Source organism: Onychomys torridus, chromosome 8, assembly GCF_903995425.1.
Source record: "Onychomys torridus chromosome 8, mOncTor1.1, whole genome shotgun sequence".
Classification (NCBI taxonomy): Eukaryota; Metazoa; Chordata; class Mammalia; order Rodentia; family Cricetidae; genus Onychomys; species Onychomys torridus.
The window spans coordinates 83,640,629-83,652,760 of record NC_050450.1 but is presented as its reverse complement, the minus strand read 5'-3'; the positions used below and the strand labels follow the sequence as shown (position 1 = coordinate 83,652,760).

General features: G+C 40.9%; 1 protein-coding gene across 4 annotated transcripts in view; it reads right to left on the bottom strand.

The window, feature by feature from the left end:
- LOC118589786 (speckle type BTB/POZ protein) overlaps positions 1 to 12,132 on the bottom strand; it is a 79,465-nt gene that overhangs the window by 7,490 nt on the left and 59,843 nt on the right. For all 4 annotated transcript variants that reach the window (XM_036197360.1, XM_036197361.1, XM_036197362.1 and 1 more), the window contains 3 exons: positions 10,971 to 11,122; positions 10,734 to 10,861; positions 3,848 to 4,025 (listed from right to left, as the gene is read on the bottom strand). In XM_036197360.1, coding sequence (XP_036053253.1) covers positions 3,848 to 4,025; positions 10,734 to 10,861; positions 10,971 to 11,122 — 458 coding nt within the window. The remainder of the gene's footprint in view (positions 1 to 3,847; positions 4,026 to 10,733; positions 10,862 to 10,970; positions 11,123 to 12,132) is intronic.

Genomic DNA, 12,132 nt, shown 5'->3' with positions numbered 1-12,132 from the left:
TACTCCCCCACAACCCCCCGACAGGATTTCTCTGTCTCTGTAGCTTTGGAGCCTGTCCTGGTTCTCGCTCTGTAGACCAGGCTGGCCTCGAACTCACAGAGATCGGCCTGGCTCTGCCTCCTGAGTGCTGGGATTAAAGGTGTGCGCCACCACTGCCCAGCAAAACACAGGTTTCAAAACATTTCTTTGGCTCTACTTTAACTATCCACATTTTAAGGAAATTATTTATCTTTGTTGGACAACAATACACCACTGTGTAGACTTCAAAGTTCAAATGGAAGATATGCCATGGTCTAAGCAGGGTGTTCTGATACCCGGGCTTTTGGCTGCAACAATGAATGGAGCCTCAGAGACCACACAGGAAGAAGATCAAAAGCTAGGCTCAATGGCATGCACTAGCTTAATGAGGAACATTTCTGGCAAATTGTCTATTCCTACAGCTATGTGTTCTCAGTGAAGTTGATATCATCCCCAAAAACCTGAAAGAGCCGTAGACGGTATAACAGTTTATGGCCCTTCAAAGTTCTTTTCTGTTTGGTAAAATTATCTTCCTTAACATTTAATTTCTTTCATCACAGAGAATTCAGTTTTTTTCTTTTTGGAGCTGAGGATCGAACCCAGGGCCTTGCACTTGCTAGGCAAGCACTCTACCACTGAGCTAAATCCCCAACCCCAGTTTTTTTCTATAGAATTGAGAATGAAGAAAAAAGGTCAAGAAACAGTGCTGTGGTCCATGTACTTTCTATGAACACCCATGAAACACCACACACACACAAAAAAAAATTAGTAAACTTAATTTCAACCATGAGAAATAATACAAGAATTCAAAAATTTTCATGTTGCTGAATAAATCAGGGGTTGGGGTCGAAGTTGAAATTCCCAACCCAGTACCTAAGAGTGGAAGGGCAGCTGGTGGGTAGTAACGTGGCAGACCTCCAATTTTAGCCTGTAGTTTACATCAGAAAGAACTCATTTCACCTCTGCTATTTTCTAGGTAAAATCATTTCACCCTCTGAACTATTTACTCCTGCTTCTCCTTCTTTTATATATATATATAAATAAAACTTAATTTTACATATGCACACATACACACACACACATATATATATAATTTAAATTTTATTTTATTTTATTTTTTTTGAGCTGAGGACTGAACCCAGGGCCTTGCGCTTGCTAGGCAAGCACTCTACCACCGAGCTAAATCCCCAACCCCTTAAATTTTCTTAAATTTAGAAATAAACCAGGCATAGTGGCACACACTTGTAAGGAAGGAGAATTCTGAGTGTGAGGTCAGCCTGGGTGACATGGCAGAAATTTCTCCCCACTTTTTAAGATTTTAAATGTGAACCTCAGTATTTTCATCTATCTCAGAAGGTTATTTTTTCCCAATGGTAATTTTTCCCAACTCTTACCTAAGAAGAGTTACAGACTATATGGTGCTCATGGACTGGTGCTTTAATACAAAGAGAAGGTCCATAGCAGCAGGTGGGGCAACTGCAGCTGGTACAATGGAACAGAATTCCCAGTGAGAATAGAGGGATACTGCAGCAGACCCTTAGGGCTGGCAGATGTGTGAAGGAACAGGTGAAGAAGAGTGAGGGAAGGCACACAGGAGAAATAGCTGGAGCAAGCAGGAGATACAGCTTGGTGACAGAGTGCTTGCTGAGCACATGTGGGGCCTAGGGTTTGCTCTCCTGCACCATAAAAAGGAAGAACAGGTAGTCAACGAACCAGGAGAAAACTGGAGCATGGAGTCAACTAGTATATGATCTGCAGCCTCCCAAACTTAGGAACTAGCAGGTAGTTGATGTAACTTTAGGAAATTGCTTTCCTGGCAAGAGGTGAACTGAGGACAAGGTGGGGAAAGGAAGTAGACAGCAAACATGCTACCTCAAGAAATTTAGCTCAGAGTATGTGGGGAGAAAGAGAGCACACAGACTGAGAAAACAGGGTTTCTAGGAAGGCAGGACGAGATTCAGAGAGCAGAAGTATATAAAACAATCCATTCTGAAGTTGAGGGAAACCTCCTTGCCACTGAGAAGGCAGGTGAGAGAAGAGCAGTCAAGGACATTCCTACAAAAGGGCCTCTCGGAGGGAAATGTGGGCAAAGGCATCATTTAGGAGTTGGAGGAGGTTAGAGGGGTACAGCAGGAGTCTGAAACATCTACTGTTGGGAAAAGAAGGGAGCAGACTGTACCTACAGAAAGATGCACTGGGTTGGGGGCGGAGAAGCTGAGGCTAGAAGTCAGTGGATAGAGTGCTTGCTGTACAAAGCATGAAGACCTCTGTTTCGATCTCTAGTGCCCACTTAAAGGCCAGGCATACATCTCTAACACCAGCATTGGGTGAGGACATGGCAGGGATCCACTGTGTCCCTCCCATGTCCTCAGATCCCTGGACCTAACTGGCTAGTCTGTCCAGTAAAAATGGTGAGTTCCATGCCACTGAGAGACCATAACTTCAAAAGTAAGGTAGAAAGTAACAAAAAGACATTCAACTTCTGGCCTCTGCACATATACACACAGTAATGTACTTGCATACACATGAGCAAAAACATGCTTGTACCACACACACAAGCAAGAAACAAACATTAAAAGAGAAAAAGAGGGGCGGGCGGTGGTGGCGCACGCCTTTAATCCCAGCACTCAGGAGGCAGAGGCAGGCAGATCTTTGTGAGTTCGAGGCCAGCCTGGGCTACCAAGTGAGTTCCAGGAAAGGCGCAAAACTACACAGAGAAACCCTGTCTTGAAAAACAACAACAACAACAAAAAACAGAGAGAGAGAGAGGGGAGAGAGGAGGGGGGGGAAGGAGGGAGGGGGGTTGGGGGGAAGGGGAGCAGAAGGGAGTAAGGAAGGAAGAAAGGAGAAAAGAAAGAAGCATGTTGAAGGCCTCACTATACAGGCAGACACCAGTCTGAATTGCTCACTTTCTTCAATACTGACAATAATACCTGGGTGAAGCAGAGAATGGGAAGTTGTCCCATGAGACAGCTTGAGCTCATTTCAAGTGTGAACCTTAGAATGATGGAGCTGAGACATCTCAACAGAGGAGTCTTGGGAAGAAGTATGTTACTTGGAGAGTCACACAATATTCTCACATGTTCTGTGTTCTACAGAGCAGTGTGTAGCTATGGCCCCCTTTTCTGTAAGGATAAAGTCAGCCCTCTCTCAGTTCCTCCTCTGGTGAGTCTTTCTTGTCTGAAAGATCAAGGACCCGAGAGAACAAGACTTGATCCTCTGGGTCAGTAGCAATAGTCTCATCCTTCTTGTACGTTTACAGTGAAGACACAACTTAAGCATCTGAGGCTGAGGTCTCAGCTTGGTAATACTTAGCCCCCTGATCAGAATCCTCTCCATTGTATTCAAAGCCCAACTAGGAGCTACCACCTGCTCTTAGGTACTCTGGGCGCTATTTTCCAAGTGCAAAGATATGGAATAGTTTTGTATAACCATCATTTATACTTTGAAAACAGTAGCCTAAGAGTCCACTCTTGAGACAAACCAGAAATGCTATTTTTACAGAAAGTAGCCTTTTTGGTTATGAGAACTCTCTTCAGAATATAAAAATACAGTCCAGGTATGGTGGCATTTGCCTATTATTCCAGCACTGGGGGTGAGGGTAAGGTTAGGACTGAAAGTTTGAGGACAGTCCGGGGTAACCTAGCAAGTTCCAGGTCAGCCTAAGCTACAAAGTAAGACCCTGTCTCAAAACAACAAAATGAAAATAAATTTTGAAAATGTATTTAGGGACAGAATTCAAAAGTTGAAGTTGTCCAAAGGCAATTTTGCAGTCACTATTTTTCCTATCGCATCAACATTATCAAGTGGACCCTGAATAAATACCAACCTGCTAGGATAGCCTTGTGAGCCTGGAATTCTTGGCCAGCCACACACAAACAGCAGTCTGTGAATCGAGAATTCTCCCACAGCCCTCCTAATTCATCTGCCAGCCGGCACTCAGGAACCTTTACCATGTTCATGGTATTCTGTCCAGAAATATTGACGGAATCTTGTACTACACTCACCTGTGAAATAAAAGTAGACAGAAACAAAGCTTTTGTTACCAGCAGGTAGAGAGAGAACTTCTGTCACAGTGCTCCAGAAGGTTTAGATAATATATTTCCTGAAATAACCTCCACTAATCAAGACTTTCTCCTTTGGATCAATTTCCCCATTTATTACAGTCACACTTCTTTTATACCACACTGTAGGACAATGACAGCCTCATAGAGTAAGTTCTTCTCCAGTTTCTAATAAGTTCCTTGTAAACCCAAGCACAGCTACCAAAGAGAAACTGTCAGGGACAAATGCTTAGTTTCAAGTACTCCCTTTAAGAGCTACTCTAGAGGTCACTGTCTTAGTTAGGGTTTCTTAGTTGCTGTGAAGAACACCATGACCACAGCAACTCTTATAAAGGAAAACATTTAATTGAGGTCAGAGGTTCAGTCCATTATCATCATGGTGGGACATGGTGGTGTGCAGGTAGACATGGTGCTGGAGAAGTAGCTGAGAGTCCTACATTTTATAGGCAACAGGAAGTGGTCTGTCTTACTGGGTGTGGCTTGAGCATATATGAGACCTCAAAGCTCCCCTCCACAGTGACACACTTCTTCCAACAAGACCACACCTACTCCAACAAGGCCCTATCTCTTAATAGTGCCACTCCCTTTGGAGTCCTTTTTTTTTTTTTCCTTCAAACTATCACAGTGAAAGCCAGCTGTTAGGATACCAATTATAAGGATTTACAAATGACATTAACATTATAAAATATGCTAGCTGTTAAACAAAAATAAGATCCTGAAAAGCAGTCACACATCCAACAGCTACTGTGTTTCGTTTCCTACAGCACATCATGTTAGGGAAATTGAGTTCAAGCAGAACTCAAACCTTGAGAATGACTCCTTGCTCTCCTAATGCTAAGGATCTGAGGAGAAAGACAGTTCAAGAACATCCTTAATGACCCGGATTCCCTTTGACCTTCAAGATGCAAGTTATCTTTTAGCTGCGGTCATAAACCCAGAGGCAAAGTTACTGCGTGACCTATAATCCCCTTTGTGTAAGATGGAGGTATTTACTACCAGGTCAAGAAACTTATTCATTTGTTTAAAAACTGTTACGATCTTACACAAGGAGGCAGTCAAGTTAATCAATTATGAATGTGCTCAGCATTAGAGCACATTCATCAGGGATAGACTATAACAATATTTTAATAACTCAAGACCCAGCACAAACCATCCCACAGAGATCCTCTCTTGTTCTTTGTAAGATTTCTAATTTGGGTCAACCATTTTCTCATATTAGCATCCTCACTTCTTTGATATAATATTAACACTAAAACTGAAAGTTGTCTGTTACCAGTTATAGTTCTAAATACTGATTTAGGAAAAAAAAAAAAAGAAAAAGAAAAAAAAAGGAAAAAGAAGGAAAAGACCAATTAAATCCAACTTCCTCACAGGGAAAGGCAGGAATCTCCAGGGCTGGCCAATGTAGAGAATGGAGAAAGCTTCTGGCACTATGTTTCTAGTTTGAATTAAACCAGGCTGACAGGAGCCCAAAAATCATTAACACTTAATAGCAATTGAGTAGACTGGGTAAAATGAATTGGCAAACGCTAAGCTGAATTTCAAATGAACTATGGTTACCAGTGGACTTTCTGCTGGCTAGCTACATGCTTGTAATGAGTGGGGCCCAAAGGCTGCAACACCTCTCAGTAGGCTGATTCTTCCCTCTGGACACAGACAGGAACACAGCAGGAAGGAGAATGTACCTTTACTGCCTGAGCCAGGCTTGTTCTGTAGATATATGGATGCTTGGAATCTCCAGAGCCCTGAATGTCTGGCACCTCTTACCAACATTAAATACGTTTAATTAAAAATAAATTTTAAATGGCACTCAGAAATGAGTCCTCAGAGCCCAAACTTTTAACTTAGAGAGGGATTGTTTTCCTCTGCAAATGATGATGCTAAAATGAGACCATTTTGAGAAAAACGAAAGATATTTTTTTTATGCCCCTATGGAGACTCATTCAGAACTGCAGCTGTGAAGATGACGTGACTGTGACATTTCTGTCGTCTTATAAATGAATGCATGAAAATGTCTCAGGAAGGCTGTATAATCTCCAAAGTTACAAGTTATGGGAGGGTCTCACTTTTAAAGTCAACTTCTCTTTTTCTTCCTTCCTTCTTTCCTTCTTTCCTTCCTTCCTTTCTTTCTTTCTTTCTTTCTTTCTTTCTTTCTCTCTTTCTCTCTCTCTTTCCTTCCTTCCTTCCTTCCTTCCTTCTCTCTCTTTCTCCTTTCTCTCTCTCTCTCTTTCTTTCTTATTTTTTTTTTTATTTTTATTTTTTTTATTTTTCAAGACAGGGTTTCTCTGTGTAGCCCTGGCTGTCCTGGAACTCACTCTATAGACCAGGCTGGCCTTCCAGCTCAGACTCCACCTGCCTCTGCCTCCTAGGTGTGGGATTAAAGGTATGTTGCCTGACTTCAACTTCTCTTTCTTTCTTTCTTTCTTCTTCTTTTTTGTTTTTTTTTTTAAGATTTATTTATTTATTATGTACACAGTATTCTGCCTAAATGTATGCCTACAGGCCAGAAGAGGGCACCAGATCTCATTACAGATGGTTGTGAGCCACCATGTGGGTGCTGGGAATTGAACTCAGGACCTCTGGAGGAGTAGCCAGTGCTCCTAACCTCGGAGCCATCTCTCCAGCTCCAAACTTCTCTTTCTTAAAAAAGGAAATTACAAGATAAAAAAAAAATTCAAAAGGAAATTTCATGAATGATTAAGGACTGTCAAAACTTGTATATTCATCTCCATAAAAGGGAAAAATCAATGAAAATCACTTTAGTGTCTATCAATACAATTAAAAATTGAAAAAATAAGGAAACACCACAAACTGTTTAAAGTGTAGCACATTATTCCCAGCAAAACACTAGCAGCAACTTGAATGTCAATCAGTAAGAGAACAAACCACACAACCATCAAACACTTTCCCTGCACTAAAAATAAACTGTGGTTACACATAAAGTATAAATCTTATAGACTATGTTTAAAAAAAAATAAGCAGGTCCTAGAGATGACATTAAATATACCAGTTTTATAAAGCTCAACACCAAGCAAATCTTAAGAATGTATTGTTTAGGCACATAAATGATAGGGAATAACATAAAAAATAAAGTAACTGCCTCAGTCTTCAGTTCAGGGACAAGTATTCAGTATAAGGGAACAGCACACACAGGCTAGCTTCTAGTTATTGAGCAGTTACTTAGTTAGTGTGGGTGGTGGGTTTACTACATCAACATATTTTATAACCTACAAAGATGCTAAATATCAAGCTAACATCTCTGGAGGTCAAGAACAATCAAATATTGGTTGTTTCATACAGTGCAACTAATGCACACCAACAATTCACTAATAAAAAATGAGGACATATTTATTTAAAATTGGGCAAAAATAGATAGTCTCAGGTAACCAAAGGGATAGTCTATGCATGAGAATGGAGAGGATATTTTAAAAGCATAAGCTAACGTCTGGATATTTTATAAGTGGTATTTCATATGGTGTTTCCTATTTCATCTTAACTGACACTTTAGAAAGAGGACTCTTTTACCTGCATAGGCAAAGAAGGGGAATACATGCGCCTTCACTGCTAAAGGATATTTGTTTTCAATATAAGGAACTAGAAAGGGTTAATAGAAGCTGAAAAATTTCACAAAGATTTTCTAAGGCCCAAATTATTAAGGAGAAAATTAAAAATATAATTTAAACATGCTTTTTATGTTCTCCCTTTCATTAGCAAAGTAAATACTCTCTATTAAGAAAAGTTGGGAGAGCCCTTGCTCTCTTGGGTGAATGGTATTCAGCTCTACTTAGTACAGCAAAGTAGACAAGAAGTGGGAAATGGAGAGCTGACATGGCCTTGACATTAATTTGCTGTACAATGTTAGGAAAAATTACCTGACCTCCTGAGGCACTGCTTCTCTCATGTAACAAGAAATGAAGAAAACAGAACTAACCTAGCTCAAAGGACTGTGATAAGGGATGATTCAAGAAAGTCTTAGAAAACATTTAAGTATCTTAATTAAGCAAATTCAACCTGGAAGAATCACCATATTTCCTAATAGACAAAACTCCCTGAGAACTGAAAGTGAATCCCATGTGGGCGGCACATTACCTACAAGACCACCCACCTGGTACTTTCAGTTGACAATCTCATCTCATCCAGGAGCAACGATACCACTGAAATAAAGGCCAAACAGGCACAAGTGTGGTTCTCGGTCTTTCACTTTCAGACTCCCTGTGACTCTGGGACACCAAGCATCTTGAAAGCAGTTGCGCTTAGTGTACATTAGGATAGTGAAGAAGTATCTGGGCACAGACTGAGGGAGCAATGCAGCAAAGCAGTGGGTACTTGCAACTAAATTTCCATGTGGATATCCTTTCATAAAGCCTCTAAATAATTAGAAAATAAGGAAAACTATAGAACATAAAATATAAGCAGGATTTAAGATAAACTTGTTTATAAATATTCCACTGATACAAGGGAAATGGGTCAAAGGAAGAGGACTTACATGGAAAATGGTCTAGCTGTGAAAAGTGCTAAGAACTTGGATGAATTGCAGACATTTTAAAAACCCACACATCCAATACACACCCCCACGCAACCGTCTTGCAGTGTTGAATGCTACTAAGTCCACAGAGAGCCTTGGAACAGGAACGAGTCTCACTAGGCACAGGACCAAGTACGAGAAGCAGCACTCAGCACCTGTGGCCAACTGGGAAGTGTGAGAGGAACAGATGGCACACCTGGTTCCATGGCGAGAAACCACGGCATCAGCAGAACCCAGCAGACGCTTCCCCGTTCAACATCTCCTCATTTCCAACGTGTCATCTCACTTCCCTTCTAAGTCAGTAAGGCAAATCTAAACTTAACCACAGGATTTCTCCTAAGAGATTTCATATGGGGAAGTGAAGAGAGAATGCTGGAACTCAGCCTCAGACCTAACCAAGTGAGGGCAGGCCAAACAGTTTCCAAATCACAGATCACAATCCAGGGGTTGGAGCAGCTGGAACAGTATGGGGAAAAAGGAAGAAACACACCAGAAAAGGATGGACCCATTGTAGACTTGAAAATGCTACAACACAAGTCATGGTGCTGCCTAAAGTGCCAGAGGTAATATTTGGAGAAGATTCTCTTCAGGGAGAAGCTTGAAGACCGGCTTTCATTTCCAACAAAATTAGAATTTTCCACTATCTTAAAGTTTTTTTTCTTGAAATGTAAGTCTTCAGCACTCCGGAGACTAAGCAGGATGTTAGGGGTGAGCCTGAGGCCAGCCTGGGCTACAGAGAGACCTGCTTTTAAAGAAACCAAAGGGGCAGGGGAACAACCCACAAATCCCTAGGATAGGCAACAGGCAAAGGTGGAAACGGATGCTGTTTATATAACAGCTAACCTCAAACAAAGCCCTATAGTTAGTTCTCATTGTTCTACTCAGGCAAGCCAGTGTGACCTGCAACTAGCAGGACTTACATGAACTTCACATTTCAAGTTCATTAAACATAAAACCGACACATTTCACATATTCACACAGATGCCGATGCCCTACCATTTCTTTCAGTTACTCTGCAATTAAAATGGAAAGGGAATGGCTATTATGCAAACTAAATTTTACCTTTTCAGTGTACAAAGTTTTCTAATCATTAGCAAGTATTTGTTCTAATCCACAAGCCTACTACTGATGGTCATGCTTCTTTCACAAAAGGGCAAGAGTCCTAAGGACAAGTTCTTGGACTACACAGGTGTGATATGTCTTTGGAACAGTCATTAACTCACAATACAATTTGATGAGCTAGCTGGCAATTAGGATGCTTGCCTGCACTCTGCCTCATGAAAGTACAAAGTCATTTGCTTCTCTCTTAGGAAGAAGTTCTCTGACTATGAAATATACAGGGACAGTAATACTCCAGTTTACCAGCTAGAACTTTTGCTTATTTACCCAAGTTTCTTACATTTCTAAATGTATGGAACAGGACATGAAATGATTCATTACAATATACAGTACCCATTCTAATAAGCCCCTTTCAATTGGATCTTGGGTCAAGGAATTTTTCGAAGCTTCTCCAAAGGCTCTTAGGTCTTTGGTAAGACACTGACTCTTCGATCTGATGATAGCTGACTCTCCCCCTCTAAGCTACAAGTTTCCACAGCTTTCACCTTAGAAAAAGTGGACCCTCACTTTCCTATTTCATGATCCCAGCAAGACAAACCATGAACACTCAACTCCTGCAAGGAGCCACCTTGTCCAAAGAGCAGAAAAGTCAAACACTTGCCACTCAAGAAGGAACCAGGGAGTTTAAGCGACAGATACACAAACTTAGTTGCAGTTGCTGGCCACTGCTCAGCTTCAAGTGTTAGTTAGCCCTTCCAAATACTATTTGAAAAAACCCACCAAAAAAAAAAAAAAAAAAAAAAAAAAAAGTGAGTATCCTGACTCAAACAACTCAAAACTGACAGATACAATCTTTGTTCTTATGAACAGTAACAAGTGGAGAGCCCAGGTGCCCAACAACCTTGAAATCATAAGGCAGTTCAATCAGTCACATAAATAACATTTGTACAGAACTACTCCCCTTGGGGATTTTTCTCATTTCACATCCTTGACACAATACAATTAAGTCTACCAATACACATCAGGTCAGGGAATTGCAAGTCTCAAAGCAGGGCAAAAGGACTCACCTCACAGAAGAGGGTGAGCTTGTCATCAGGGAGAAGCCCATTGGCCTCATCCAAGAGAAAATCTCTACGAATAAATTTTTTGAATCCCCAGTCTTTGCCTTGCACGAACCTATAAGCTCGCTGACTCTCTGGAATGAAAAAGAGTGTCATACTCAGAGTTACTCAAAGACCAGCACAAACCCACAACTTATCAGTGTATGAAGTTACTGGATGTGAAAGCAGAGAAACGTTGTTTACCCATAGCTTTGGTTTCTTCTCCCTTGGCATTCAGGATGGAGAACTTGAACTTTGCCCGAACTTCACTCTTTGGACAACTGACCAATAACAGGTAAAGTGACAGGTAATCTTTGCTTTCTTCATCCAGCCCTTTTGGGTTTACTCGCAGACACCTGCCCAACACAGAGACAAATGTGGATCAAAAGAATCCTTATGGTTCCTGAAGTCTAGTGTGGAACGTCAGAATCCAGAGGGAAGAAGTGTTTCTGTTGCTGTTGTTGTTAGGTTTGTTTTTGAACATCTAAGCTCCTTACCAGGAGGCTGATTCAATAGAAACTTGAAAATAATCTTTCTACACCAATTTGGATCATATTTTAAAAAATAGACAAAAATAAAAGGGTATTCACATCCCTTACATCTCTACCATTTACTTTATAATTGTCAAATCATTCACCTATCTCAGCCTAAAGCATTCAAAAGTTTTTCAGACTACTCTTTTTCATTCTTCAATCTCAGAAAAGATGCCTCAGTGTCTCATGGAGAAATAATTTTTTAAAAAGTCAAAGAACCTTTCAGTTACACTGTGGGAGAAAAATGTATTTTGGAGAAGTATTCACATAGTATGTACTCTTTTTTGTTTCTTTGCTTTTCTAAACAGGATTTCTCTGTGTTAACAGCCCTGGCTATCCTGGAACTATGTAGACCAGGCTGGTCTTGAACTCACAGAGATCTGCCTGCTTCTACCCCCAAGTGCTGGGATAAAGGCATGTGTCACCACACCTGGCTGATAGATACTCTTATAGATGTGCGTGTGCATGCACGTGCGTGTGTGTGTGTGTGTGTGTGTGTGTGTGTGTGTGTGTGTATGTGTGTGTGTGTGTTTGTGTGTGTGAGAAAGAGAGAGAGAGAGAGATGCCTGTGGAGGTCAAAGACATGGGATCCCTCTGGAGCTGGAATCAGGCGGTTCTAGGTCATCCAATGTGTGTGTGTGCTGGGAACCAAATTCAGATCCTCTGCAAGAGCAGCAAGTATTCTTACCTGCTGAGCCTTTTCTCTAGCCTCCAGTAATTATATTTTAAGATTTAAAATAACAGGTATTGTGGAAGAAGCACAGATAAAAAGTAAAGCTCTTATTAGACACAGGAATGTTCTAAGCTTGGCTTCTAAATAAGCTTCTAAATAA